Raw genomic sequence first — 14,420 nt, forward strand, 5'->3', positions numbered from 1 at the left:
CGCCCGTCCGGGGTTCGCCATCGGAGCAACACCGTGGGAGCGTCTCTTCAGCCGCCAGTCGGAGCCCCGAGAGGAAGGACAATCAGGTTGGTTAATTTACTTTTTATCCGCTTCCCCCCCCTCTAATTTCCTGAACCATCTCCTTGAACTCAGCTCGCAGCCGGTCCCACATCCCGTTCACAGATCAGGGTGGTTTCAGTATACTCGAACCAGCCCTTTGTCTCCTTTATATTCCCTGAGGTTCAGTGTCAGAAGCAAAAAGAAAAATAAATCTCGGTGACTGTGGGCTGTGAGTCCCTGATGCTGCGGGAGCTGTGATAGAAGAGAACTTCGGAAAGTTAATGAGTGGTGCAGCATTTATAAATGAGTTTCTAATGAGCGCACGGAGAGCCCTTAACTTCTAAGTGTGCTTATAACGTGGATACAAGCTTTAAGTGCCAAGGAATCCCAGGAGCTCAGCACGTAAGGAAGAACAGACCCACAGCATGAATGAGAAGTGATTTCACTACAAACAAGAGAAATCCCACGATCTGGAGAAACTCTGTAGAGTTCGGGACCTTTCGCTGTCGAGTCTTGGGGGAGAGGCTCCACCAGCAGGTTTAGAGTTGGATTTGTAGCTGTGCTTCTGCCCAACTTGGGTTGACTTTATTAAACCTTTAATTTTGGCAAAATTTTATTCAGTGTGGGTCATAATCATTTCTATTTTGTGTATACCACTTAGTTAGAACTCTTTATTAAGAATGATTTTTAGTATATGGCAAAGGGAATTCTGTGCTCAGAGCAACAGGACAGGAAAGCCCTTGGCACCCTTAAAGAACAGGTCAGAAGATGCTGTATAATAGGCGTTGTTAATAAAAGATTTTTATGCTTTCTAGAGATTTTTAATATTTAAAACCAGCTGTAGTGCAGTGCTTGCAAAAGTCTGGGGTGGTTTATAAGGTTTTCCATGCTCAGTGCAGGTGGTGTGGGTCCTGCTCATTTCAGGTTGTGCTGAACCTCTTTTCCATGCTGATAAGCCAGGGAATTCCATGATTTCTCACCTGTCCTGTGAACAAAAGTAATCTTAATTCTTTATTTAATTGTTCTCCTCCTTGCCTGTCAAATCAGTTGTGTTTTGGTTTTAATCCCAACTCTTCTTGCTGAGCTATTCTGTGATTCTGTGGTTGGTGTGGAGAGGAATATAGTGTTTACCTAAGAATACAGAAAATTTCTTGTACACAGCAGCAGCAAAATCAGTGGTTCCAGGGTAATTTGAGATACATTTGTTCAAAAGGACCCCAATTCCTTTCTTTTGTATGGACACTTCCCCAGCCACAAATAAACCAATTTGTCCTGGCTGTGTTAATTTATTCTCTCCAGAACAGAGCTTACAAGTTTTAATAGTTCTCTTTATTTAACTTCCTGTTCCCTGCAAATGTTCCTGTAAAAACTTATGTTCTTTCTTACTATGGAGTAAGGAATCCTGGCAAGTTCACCATTCTCACTGGAAAAAATTTTGGAGAATCCTGTCTGTTCCAGCTGTGCATTTATCCTGCCCTGGGATTTATCTGTAGATGGCTCTTTTTACCCAATTCTTCCAAGTTTACACAAGGAAGGTGGAACTTTGAACAGAAAAGGGGCTGATTCTGTGGCCATGCAGCTTACAGGGCTTTTTGGTCATGTGCAGCAAGGGGTTTGGTCAGGAATGTTGTTGGAGCTGGGACTGGAAAAACACCTCTGTAAAACCAGCCTAGGTTGATGTGACGGGAGGTTCCAAGCTGGGCTGAAAAGTGGTTTTGCCTTCTGCTCCAAATATCAAATTAGTGCTGACATCAGAACCTCTGATTGCTCTGTCTGCCCATTTATTTGTCAGAATCCCAAAATCATTAAGGTTGGAAAAGCCCTTCAAGACCATCAAGTCCAACCTTGTCCCCAGGCCAGAGCACCGAATGCCAACTCCAGGAGTTCCTTGGACACTTCCAGGAATGGGAATTCCAAACTCCCCTTCCAATCCTGGCCACCCTTTCCATGGAGAAATTCTCCCTTAATTATTTTTCACTTCCATCAGGAAATTCAAAAGCCTTTATCTTCACTAAACTACATAAAAATTATAATTTTTCTTCTGTATTCTGGAGCTCTGTGGTTGTTTTCTTCTCAGTGTAAATGGGTATTTCATGAGGGAAACTCTAACACCCAGGACCCGTGGATAACCTTATAAATTCTGGACATGGATTTCCAGTTTTCTTGGAAGTGATCTCCGGTAGTTTCCTGCTGGGAAGTGGTTGAAGGATGGACATGGAATTTTTATTGCACCTGTGAAAGAGGAACATGGGCTGTTTCTCACTAAACCATTTAATAGTGTGAATAATGCACATTTATGTCAAATCAACTCTTTTAGAAGGTACTTTTTATTTCTGAATTAAGGGGGAAATCTAACTCATTTCAATTATTTGGAAATAATTCTTGCCTGTATCTTTGTGAAAATGACCTGATAGCTCCATAATTCCTCTGGCCCTCATGGCTCTTTAATAGGAATAAACTAATAAATTTAAATACATTTAAATAAATTTAAATAAAAATAAATAAATAAATAAATAAATATGATAAATAATGTTTGTAATAGAAGAAAACATAAATGATAAAATATAAAATATAAAAATTAAAATTATATAATATAATAAAATATGTAATAAATATGTAATAAATATGAATAAATATAAATAAATATAAGTAAATAGAAATAAATAAAAATAAATATAAAATAGATATAAATAAATATATAAATAAAAATAAATATAAATAAAAATATATAATAAAAAATATATAAAAATAAATTAAAATAAATAAACTAATGGAAAAGGAACAGGTACCACCCACCAGCTGAGAGCCAAATTATCCCCTGAAACAGGGGCTGGGAAAATCCAAGATTCCCTCTGTAATTGCTGAAAATGGAGCTGAAAAGCAGCCAGTGGATGGGGAGAAAAGTGGATGGGATTGACTGATCCTGCAGAGCACGGTGCTGCAGAAATTCAGCTCCAGCTGAATGTGTGGGAGAGCAGGCAGGGAGACAAGGATCTGGGAATTGTCACTTCCCTGGGCAGCTGGCTGCTGCTTCAGGTGGATGTGGAATATATAAAGAAATGTATTTTCCAGGACACACAGCCCCAAACTGCAAGGCCATTACATAACCTTGGCACTGCCTCTTTTGGCTCCTGGGATGTTCTCAAGGAAACTGTCCTCAGAAATATTTCAGGAATATTCAGAATATTTCAGGAACCCCTTGGAGAGATTCCCTGAGTGGAATTTCTCACCCTGGTATTTGCTGTCTGACTTGAGCTGTGGGTTTTACTCAGCACTCAGTTCTTGACTACAACAGCAGCCAAACTCTCCTCTGTGGAGCTTTAAGCACAAAAATATATTTATGTTTTAGCAGAATTTATGTAACTATTGGGTGAAAACAGAAAAGAACAAAGTATGTGAAATGAAGGAACAATAATGAAACATTGCCATAAAGTTTAGTGAAGTCTTCACTGTTGAAATGGGAGAGTGCCTCTGTGTATGCAGCACTTGGAAAAATCTGATTTTTTTCTGCCTTTCTGGCCTGTTCTTCCCTTCCTGGTGAGGAGAAAAGTGTTTCTCCCCATCCCAGAGTGTTGGACTGAGATGATTTTTAAGTTCCTTTCCAAACCATTCTGGTTTTCCATGATCCTGCTTACAAAGGTGTGAGCATCAAATGAACTGAAATGCACCAAAATGAAATAATAGACTGATAATTATAATTATCATTATATGATAATTATATGATTATAATCATCATTGATTTTCTGTGTGTTTTTCAGGTCAGTTCTACCAGATGTGTTGGCAAATCATCCCAACCATGTTTGTGCTGATGGGTAAGTCACTAAAAAATATCCTAAAAACCAGTTTGGGATAGGGCTAGGGTTAGGGAACTTTTCAGCACAGGAAACATCAGTAAAAATCAATATATTGAGTCAGAACACATCCAAAGAAATGCCCTGGACAGATTTGATGAAATTAGAATGTGTGGGGAGTTTGTTTTGCTGCCCTAAAGTGGAAGGAAAATTCCTGTGCTCCTGGAGATGCTGCCATTCCTGCTCCCTATGGCACATGGCCAGAGGGTGCTCAGCTCTCTCCAAATGCTGCATTCATAAACTGGGAAATGCCTCTGACAATATTGGCATCTGCTCTGCAAGGACAGCTGGTATTTGCCTTTCTTTTTTACATTTTTTTAATTAAAATAAGGACTGTTTTAAGGATTTCGATGATGGCGCTTAGGGAGAAAGCAAACCCTGTAATCCAGTGGAGTTATTTGGAAAATTGGTGCTATCTTTACAAGATATGAATCAAAAAGATGAATAAATCATTAGATTTAGGTACCTCTTACATACATAAACACCTTTTTATCTTGCTCTATATATACTTTTATCCACTCACTAGCAAATATTGCATTGTTGAAATTATTTTGAAGCCTTTTGTGATCTGAACATAATGAGTGGCTTTAACTGGAAAACCTGGATGCTCCAGGGAGGCTTCCTGGGATTTCTGAGCAGTTTGTCACCATCTGAAGGCCCTGCTCTCCCAGCCACGCCGCTGCTGTGGGGACAGAATTGTGAGTCAAGCCTTCCTCTGGGTCATTAAACTTCATTTTTTTCCAGAAGAAAGGAGCTGAGCACATTTTTTAACTTTATGAGATTTAATTAATCCCTTGAGATGATCTGTGAGACACGAGGTGGGAGTTTCTTGACAAAGAGATGAGCTGGGGACAGTGCTGGCTCTCTGTCCCGCTCTGTGCCACCTTTTTTGTCCCTTTTTTCATCGTGGCTTGTGGCCTGAGAGTTTGTTTGCTCCACTGCTCCTGCTGGAGTCCTGATGAAACTGGGATTTACAGAGGCACAAACTCTGCTTAGTGGAAGAGCAGAACCATGCAGGAGTCTGGCACCACAAAATCTCTGTGGAGAGAAAGCAAAACCCTCTGCAGAGTAACACTCTGCATCTTCTGTTTTCAAGAGCTGTTTTTACAGCTCTCATTTCATACTTTGGTATTATTTAACTCATGCTCTGTGCTAGAGAATGATGAATTTCTACTAATCAAACAGCGCCAGAGATATTCTGGGATTTCTTGGTTTGGCTGTTGCAAGGCATGGAGCATCAATTAATTTCTATTTAATGAACTGCTTAAAATTTCTGCCCTTCCTGAGCAAAATGCAAAGTGCACCAATGCCCCTGTGCCTTGACTCAAGTAGAGCTTTAATCTTTAAATTCAGAGTGTTTTACAGGAAGTTGTTTCCTGCTCATCCTTCTCTAAACCGTTGTGAGCACGACTCAAGCCATGATATCAACAAATGTGCTCAGAGTGGTTTTATTTGGAGTCTGATGGGAACAAAAAAGATCATTTTCCCGCCTCTCACTTCCCAGATAATGCCCTGGGGTGGTGCAGTTGCACCCACAGTAATATTGGCCTTTTTTATTTAAGAGTTACAGTGGGACTGTGTTTTATATTTACAACAGGATGATATTTTTATTGAAATGGAGCTGTTTTAAAAGAGCTGAAGGGGATCTGTTCCAGCATTACATGGGAAGATGAGACTCACAGGCAGTTTAGAATTCACTTCAGTTTAGGATTCACTGTAGTTTTGGTTATTAAAAACAAATTTATCCCCAAGAGATGCTTTGCCTACAATCTTGGCCTTGACTTTTTTCAAGAGTTTGGGAAAACAGAAGTTTATGTGCAGCGAGGTTGGGGTAAAGGGCTGGAATCTGTCACTTGTGACACCATTCAGAGAGGATGTTTTTAGTAATTTTGTCTTTACCTAGAGGGGATGTTTTCATTAATTTTGTCTTTACCCCTGGAAACAACCTGATTTATACCTAAAGAATACATTTCTGTACCACATCAATCACTCCCTTTTAATTGTTTAAAAATATGAACTTTTCCTTTTATTTCCAATACTTTTCCCTTTATATTTGCAGATTTCCTTCAGAAGGCAGCTGCCCATTGCATGGTCCATCCAGTTCCTCCCAGGAATTTCACACTGCCCTGTTTGCTGCTGAATGAGACCTTTTTGAGCCCTTTCTCAGCTGGGAGCTGGTCTGGTTTGAGGAGACAACTTGGAGCATCCAAAATCAAACCTTTAATGAATGAAGAAAATTTTCTGTGTTGCCTTTGGAGTGCCAGCAACATTGATTGTTCTTTGTACAAAGCAAGCATGCAGGCAAGGAAGTTTATTCCTTCAGAAATAAATCTCTCTGCTCCTCAGCAAATAGGTGGGTTTAGCACTCAAGGGAACAAGGAGTTAATTCTTGCAAAAATATTTGGGGTTTTTTGTATTTTGGGAGGAGAGGGGTGGGTTGGATTAATGGGGATTCACTTTTATCCTGGGCAGGCAACACAGTGTGGCAAAATCCTTCCTCAGGGTGGCAAAATCCTTCCTCTGAGAGGTAAAATCCTTCCTCAGAGAGTTAAAATCCTCCCTCAGGGTGGCAAAATCCTCCCTCAGGGTGGCAAAATCCTCCCTCAGGGTGGCAAAATCCTCCCTCAGNAGGGTGGCAAAATCCTTCCTCAGAGTGGCAAAATCCTCCCTCAGGGTGGTAAAATCCTCCCTCAGAGTGGTAAAATCCTCCCTCAGGGTGGTAAAATCCTCCCTCAGAGTGGTAAAATCCTTCTTCAGTGTGATAAAATCTGTCCTCAGGGTGGTAAAATCCTTCCTCAGAATGCAGAAGACGGAGGAATTGTACAGCACAGTTTCAAAAGGGAAAAAAAAGTTGTCTGTCTTTCCGGGGGAATTGTGAATAAAATATGGAGCACTGCATAAGAGGACATAAACCCAGATCTTCAAAGGAGTTTAGACACTGTGAGGAATATTTTAAATATTTTTGGTGGATACGGGCTTTAAACTCCCATCAGCAGGCAGGGGAGATGGAGAGCAAATGGCATCATTTCTACATGAATTATGAGGCTTTAAATAATAAATATGCAGTAAATATCTGTACATGGGTTAGGATTTTTTTTTCCAGGGTTTTTTTCCTCCTCCTGTCTCTGAGGAACACGGAGCTGGCATCCTGCTGCCAGGAATCTCATTGACTCAGGAGGTAGAATTTGATTTCACAAATCCCCAGCTCAGGCTGTGCCACTTCCCAGGACACAGCAGCCACCATCAGCTTCATTTTTCTTCACCCTGCAGCCTTGTCCCTAAATCCAGGTAAAAAATATTCCTTATTTAATCATAACAGTGCAGAACCACATGGATTTGGAGCCTTGGAAGTGTTGAACTCAGATTATTCATAAATATTTTCCCATTTGTGGTGCAGCCTCTCTTTCAGGAATATCTGTTCCTCCTCTCTTTGTGAGTTCTGTCCAGATGTTTTATTTTGTTTTAATGCAGTTCAGAAATGTGTGATCCCTTTCTTTTGTGCAGATTGGAGCTGGAACATGGAATGCTGGATTAGAGGCAAGCTGGACCTGTTGGTTTGTAACCTGCAGCTTTTGAAGCTGGACCTGAGAGCTGACCTGAAGGTGAATCTTTTATACTCTGGGTAAGTACAGGCCCTGTTAAATTTGTCTGGGAAACTGAAAGCATTTCCTAAAACATCAACATTCCAGCTTCCAGCATGGTGGGAGCTTCAGCTTTGCAGATTTTACTTTGTCCTGTCTCAAAGTAATCCTGGATAATATGGAAAGTTTATGGCTTTTTGAATGAAAAATGGCTGGAATGGAGAGTCCCCCTTCTCTGTCCTTCCCATGTTTCTTAACTTTAATTAAATCAGCATTGACTTCTTAAAGTATCTTTGTTGTTAGAATTTCTTAATTTTAAATCCTGGTTCTGCTTTTTATTTGTTTTTGACCATAATATTGTCTCTCTTGAGGTAGCTGTGGTGCTTAACATGTGATAGAATGGCAAAGGCTGCTCTCATCTCGTTGTCACTGTGGTGAATATTCCCTGGAATGCTGAGAGATGGAATCATCCTGCCTGTGAGATGGGCAGGTCTTGCATTCATTGGTTATAAAAAGATCTGTTTGATTCCATAAAACCACCCTGGGCTTTTTTCTGGATTATTGATAGAGTTGAAGGATTGGTATAAACAGCCAGATTTCGTTTCCTTATGAAACAGGATCAGCTGAAATAGTTGAATGAGCTGAATTTATAGAGGAGGACTTCCTGAACAGCCAGACATCATTTGGCACAAATCATCCCTGTAATCAGAGTAGAAACCAAGTGTATTATTTAGGAATAAATATGGTTGTTTAGCTGACACAATATTTGAATCCCATTTTGGTGAGGTGGGTTCCCATTTCCAGTGTTCCTCATGACTCTGATTCCTGAAATACCATTCCATGGGTGTTTGTGGGGGAAGCAGCTCTGGCTTTGCTCTGCTCCATCCAGGCTCAGCTGCACAGGAAAAGCTTTGCCAGTGATCCCAGGGCAGAAATCTCTATATTGAAAATTTTGGGGATGCCACCAGTTTGGGTGAAGAGGTTTCCTCATGTTAGGAAGGGAATTCAGTGAGTGCCATTCAATTCAGGAGAGCAGGCCCTGTAGATTCACCAGATTCTTTGATTCCTCTGTGCTGCAAAGATGAGAAACAAAGCAGAACCTTGGAGAACTCATTTCCCTCCCCACATTCCATATTAATATTTCCCTTCCAGGGTCCCTGTGATCTGGGGGAGCAGCAAGCACAAGAATTTCAGCCTTTGGGAAGGTGACAGCTTTCCCTGTTGGCTCTCTGATACCTTAACATTTTATTCCTGAGCCAAAATACCTTGAAAACATTCCCAGTTTTAAAAATATGCATTCCTGGCATGTGTTTCTCCCTGGGAGTCTGGAGATCCAGCCAGGATTCTCACATCAGGGCAATGCACAAAAATAATGATACAGGAGAATCTACAACAGAAAAGCTTGGGTCTCTCACAGATTTTTTTATTTTTTTTCAGCATTAGAGAAGTCTCCTCTTATTTACCACATCCACAGTTTTCCTGCTTGGAAATATCAGGAATGGGAATGTTCTGCCCATGGCAGTGCTCAGTTTGAGAGGCTCAGGTGAGGGAGAGGATGCAGCTTTGAAAAGATTATTCCAAAAGAATAGAAGAGAAAAGGTTATTCCAAAGCTTCATTAGACAAGTTGGGTTAATTGTCTACCAAACATCTTTCCAGCTGTCTGATCCCAGGAATGCTGTAAAATCCATGGTGAATTCCATGAGCTGGAATCTTCAGCCTCAGGGATCCCCTTGGGGAGTGCTCCCAGTTCAATTTTGAGCACTGATTATCATTTGCCCTTTGAGCTCATGAGGCTGCATTCATATTTTGACTTATTTGAAGTACTTGGGAAGCTCTCCTCCAGTTCTGGGACTAAATTCCCAAGTTTTTAAAGGATAAATCATACAATTTGCCTCAAGTGCATCAGTTGTGCATCGAGCCTCTCCAGCCAGAGCAGATCAACCTCTCATTAGAGGTTCATTAGAAGCAGATCTGCTGCAGTTTAATGGGGCAGCTTCTTCAAACAGGGATTTTTCTAGAGCTACCCTTGATCAAAAACATTGGAAAATATTTATGGAAAAATCCCAGACAGCTTTGCTCCATCCATTCCAAATAAAGGCAGTGCTTGGAAAGGATATATAATATATATATATATAAAGGATATATAATGTGGCAGCAGAGTTACAGGGGTGACCCTATTCCACAACCACCTGGTTGGGATGAACCTTTCCTGAAAATTCAGGTAATTCTTCCTAAAATAAATGTTACATTTTTTTTTTTTTTCCTTCTTTTTCTTTTATTTTCAAATGCAAGAACAGGATTGAAATTCAGCCAGGACATTTTGCAGCATCTCATTGAAAGGCTCCAAGTTCCCCATGGGGCAACAGATGAATTTAGCAGGAGAAGCATCACCTTCTGAAAGGGGTGGAATATAAATATAAAACACTTAGGACATCCTAAATGTTTTTTTCTTTTTTCCTGAGGTTTTCCAAGGTATTGGGTAAAAGAACTCTCTGTGACAGGATTTGGGTGCAGGAGCCACTGACCTCTCCTCTGCCTGTGAGGGTTAATAAGTCAGGAGAGGAGGTCTTTAGCACTTTCTTCCTTTTACACTGCTTTTTTTCTTGGTGCAAACAAGTGCATTTGGATGTTTAAAAATTGAAATAATTATTAGGAATGATGAGGGTCTGGTGTGGTGGTAACCACTTTCCAGATGGATCAGATCAAAGACACGGTTTGAAGAAAAAACTGCATTTTCATGGCTTGATTGTGGCTTTTGGAGACCAGTAAAATCTGTGAGCTGCAGGAGAAGGCTTCAAAGAAGATTCTGAGAAGTCTTTGAAAGGAAATTCAGGAGGAAACAGTGGAGCCACATGTAGAAAAACAAAATTATTCCAAGTAATTTCAGAGCTCTATGTCTGCCAGATACCATCAGCATCATTTCTGTGCCCTAAAGTCTGTGAGTCCTGGTGAGAATTATTTTAGGAATGTTAGGATTGGCTGTCTGGAGGATGAATAAATGTAAACCATACCTGGATATGGAGCTGCTCGGGGCTGTTCCTGCAGAGCACAGGAGCTGGGAGGGCAGTGCTGCCAGAATTCCATGTTTTTCCAGGCTCAGAGTATCCCAAGATGCAGAAAAATCAGTGAGGGATGAGGGGAGTGGGGCTGGGATGATCCAGGAGTGGTTTCCCTGCAGTCCCAGCCTGAGCTCTTCCCCATCCTCCATAATTCTCCTCAGTTTTTTGACCTTTTCCTCTCTGAGCAGGGCAGGATATGGAAATGGAATTGGTGATTCATGCCCAGTTCCCTGTGCTGTGCTCTCAGATAAATGGAGCAGATAACAAATGGACTAAACCCAAAAAATAAAGCAGCAAATCTCGTCCTTCCCTTTCCTCCAATGCAGAGATCTCTGCCCTCCCTGAATCCAAGTGTTCCAGTGACTCATGCCAGCTAGAAAACCATTGGAAAAATGTACAGAAAGGCTCTTATTCCATGAATTTCCATTTCTTTCTCTGAATTAGTAAAACAAAACCCTTACTGGAGACAGATACAAGTCCAAAATCGCTTCAGAACAATTCCAAACAGGAGCTTTTTTGTTTTGTTTTGTTTTTGGGTAAGGATGAAAGGTGAAAGGCAGGAAAGGATCCGAGGTGATTGAACTGTCAGGGTTTGTCTTGGCTTTGCTGCTGGGAGAAATTTGGCCACAAATGATGTGCACTATTGAATTCCCAACCTTGAGGAGGCCTTAGTCACTGGATACCTGCAGAATTCCATAAATGTGGGTTTCTGGAAGAGCCTGAAGGGTGGAGATGAGGATGAAGAATCCTTTGGGAACTGCTGGTTCCAAAGATTTAGATGGAGTATTGGGAAGGGATTGTTCCTTGGGAGGGTGGGGAGGCCCTGGAATGGATTTCCCAGAGAAGCTGCCCCTGGAGCCCTGGAAATGTCCAGGGATGGAGCTTGGAGCAACCTGGGATAGTGGAAAATGTCCCTGTCCATGGCAGGGGATGGGATTGAAGGTCCCTCCCAATCCAAGCCATTCCATGATTATGATTTTCCCTGCAATGCTCCATTGTGGCAGGAGCTGGAGGGAACATTAAATTGTTTTGTATTATTTCAGTACCTCATGAATGGGAATTAGAAATTCATCTCTTTTGGGATGGCAGGGAGCTGCCATGGCAAGGTAAACCAACACTGTGTGCCTAGAAAAGATCTGGGAATGCTTTCATGGAATTGTGTTCATTACTTGCAAACCATTTTAAAAGAGAGAAGCAGCAAAGTTAAAGCGATTGGTTAAAATTATTATTATTTTTCATTCATTCATTGAATTTTCTGATCAATAAACCATATCCAGATAGCCAAACAAACAAAAACATAAATAAATTACAGAATTGTTTTGTTTCCTGGTTTGTTTTTCCCCCCTGCAGATCAGAGCTGTCCCTGGCAGCTGCATCCACCAGCTCTCTGCAGGGGACAGTGCGGGTGGCTCCGTGTGACTGCGGGGACCGGGCCACCTGTGAGTGCCTGGTGGCCTTCCCGAGCCTCAACCACACCTACCTGCTGTGGCTGGAGATGGTGGCAGGTGTCACAGCCCTGGGCTCCCCGCTGCTGGCCCTGCAGCCCACGGACATTGGTGAGAGCCCCGTGTCCCGGGATGGCTCTGCTGGGCAGGAAATCTCCCTAATCCCTGTCCTGGCTCCCCTGCAAACCACAGCCCAACACTCAACATGTGATTTCTCATCTTGCTCCTTCCTAATCAGGACCTCTCTGTGCCCAACACTGTGCTGGAGCTTGTTGCTGAGGACTTAATTTAAATTTAAATTAATTAAATTTTTAAATTAAAAAAGTTTCCCGAAGTTGCTGAGCAAAGAATCCCACCCTTTTTCCCCAGCAGCTCTCTGATCCTGATGTTTTCTTTAGCAAACCCCAAGCTGGAAAACATTCCTGTGTGTTTGATCAAGCTCAAACTCTCCTGACATGGTGAATTTGATATGTGTTGCTATCCAGCTTGCCCACTTATTACAGATTTGGGCAGATTTCATAAAGGCAGGAGCCATCAGCTGCAGGGAAAAAAAATTAAAGTTTTATGAAAATCTTATTAACTTAAAAACTTAGGAATTTTATAAACTTCCTCCTAACTGATGTGCTCTGCAGACAGAACCAGTTAAAATCTCTGGGTGGGCTTATTTGGAAGATGAGAGCTGGCATTTTTCATCCTGCTGGTTTGAAATGATGCTGCAGGCAGAAATTAAAAATTCAGGCTGGAGTCTGGCAGTATTTAAAAACGACACAACCAGTTAGCTCTGCTTAGTGAAGCATGTTTTAAAAATGCACAATATTAATATATGTTCTGCCAAGATTTAGCTCAGTTAAAACTATTTTGAATGTAAAACTCTGAGTGCTTGTGTCACGTGGATTTTATTTGCTGATAGTGGAGCAGGTGGCATCACAACCCTCATTATCCTCGGGATCTGATTCAGGGAAATGTGATGGAAAAGCCACTGATTTTTTTGTTTGCCTCCTCCCCAATCACTCCCTGCTGGCCTTCATGAAGTTAATTGCTTTGAAATGCTCTAGAAGTAGAAATTAAATAAAATCTGGTTTGGTGTGGTGGATTTACGCTGAAAACAATAAGAGATTTTTGCTATAAATAATTAAATAAAATCTGATTTGGTGTGGTGGATTTCTGCTGAAAATAATTAGAGTTATTTGATAGGACTGGGTGATATTCCAGTAACTTAAATGGGACACTTTTAGAGCTGGACACTGTCGCAGATGGAATTTGAAGGGAACATTTTCCCACTGCCCAGGAATTTTGGGAATGTTTTCCCTTCAGTTTCTTCACACCCTGCAGTGGTTTGGAGCAGGGTTTCACTCTTCCATGGGAAAAACTTGGAATGAGGAATGAGGACAAGGCCAGTCTCAGTTCCAGGTAGAAACAGGGCCTTGATTCCTTGTCTTTGTCCAGGGAATGGAATCCCAAGGATTTCCCATCCATTCCCCACTCCAGAGTTCTCTTCATCCTCACGGGAATATCCAAACTCTCCATTTTCACTTATAATATTATTATTATTATTATCACAGATATTAAAATAATCTCCTGATTATTTTAATCAGAATTTTAAAACTTCAGTTGTGGGAGGAGACAATCCAAGGGTCATTCCTGCACCTCCAGTTGTTCACAGGAATTAAAAAAAAGGAAACTTAGAAATACAACTGGATACCTCCTGGAGCCCTCCTTTCACAGCCATAATCCCTGTGGAAGGATGGGAATCAGTTTAAGCTCTGGAACGAGTTCATTTTGTGGCAATACAATAAAATTAGTTCTGGAATATTGAACACACCAGCTAATTATTCAAATTAATATCTGCATTTCCTTTGCATTTTGACTTTACTCCTAGAAATGATCACAGTAGCTCCATAAGGTGTTCATTGTGTGACAAAAATCGATTTTCTCAGCATTCCCATCCCTCTCTTCCTCATTCCCTCTTTCCAGCAGGCCAGGGCTTGGCTACTGGGAAAACTCATGGCCAAAGGGAAGAAATTCCTGTGGATTTAAGGGAAATGGGAGGTCAAACAGCATTTCTTGATAACTGTGACAGCACCAGGGTGACTTTTCCAGGGATGTTCCACAACCCCACTGCCATGCTGCTCTTGAAAACTGAGTTTAAGAGAACAGAGTTTAAGAGAACCGAGTTTAAGGCCTGGATTGTGATTCAGGCTGGGGTTAATTGTTGATTAATTTGTGTGCAGTGAGGCCTGAAGCCCCCGGGAAGCTGCGCCTGGAGCTGGCTGAGAGGGGCCAGGTGAAGCTCTGCTGGTCCAGCCCTGCCCTGCTGCCCTTCCCTCTGCAGCACCAAGTGAGGATCTCTGCTCCTCCAGGACACGGCCACAGCCAGGTGAGGCAGCTCTGTGCCTTCCTGGGCTGGGGCATTCCCAAATCCC

General features: G+C 41.6%; 1 protein-coding gene across 1 annotated transcript in view; it reads left to right on the top strand.

Annotated features, from left to right (window-relative positions):
- Positions 1-8: 8 nt before the first annotated feature.
- The window catches only part of LEPR (leptin receptor), a 28,972-nt gene continuing 14,560 nt past the window's right edge, over positions 9-14,420 (top strand). Inside the window, exons 1-6 of the mRNA XM_033516502.1 lie at positions 9-86; positions 3,819-3,872; positions 5,971-6,264; positions 7,416-7,533; positions 11,903-12,108; positions 14,229-14,374. Coding sequence (XP_033372393.1) covers positions 3,833-3,872; positions 5,971-6,264; positions 7,416-7,533; positions 11,903-12,108; positions 14,229-14,374 — 804 coding nt within the window. The 5' untranslated portion in view covers positions 9-86; positions 3,819-3,832. The remainder of the gene's footprint in view (positions 87-3,818; positions 3,873-5,970; positions 6,265-7,415; positions 7,534-11,902; positions 12,109-14,228; positions 14,375-14,420) is intronic.

The sequence above is a fragment of the Parus major genome, chromosome 8 (assembly GCF_001522545.3).
Source record: "Parus major isolate Abel chromosome 8, Parus_major1.1, whole genome shotgun sequence".
Classification (NCBI taxonomy): Eukaryota; Metazoa; Chordata; class Aves; order Passeriformes; family Paridae; genus Parus; species Parus major.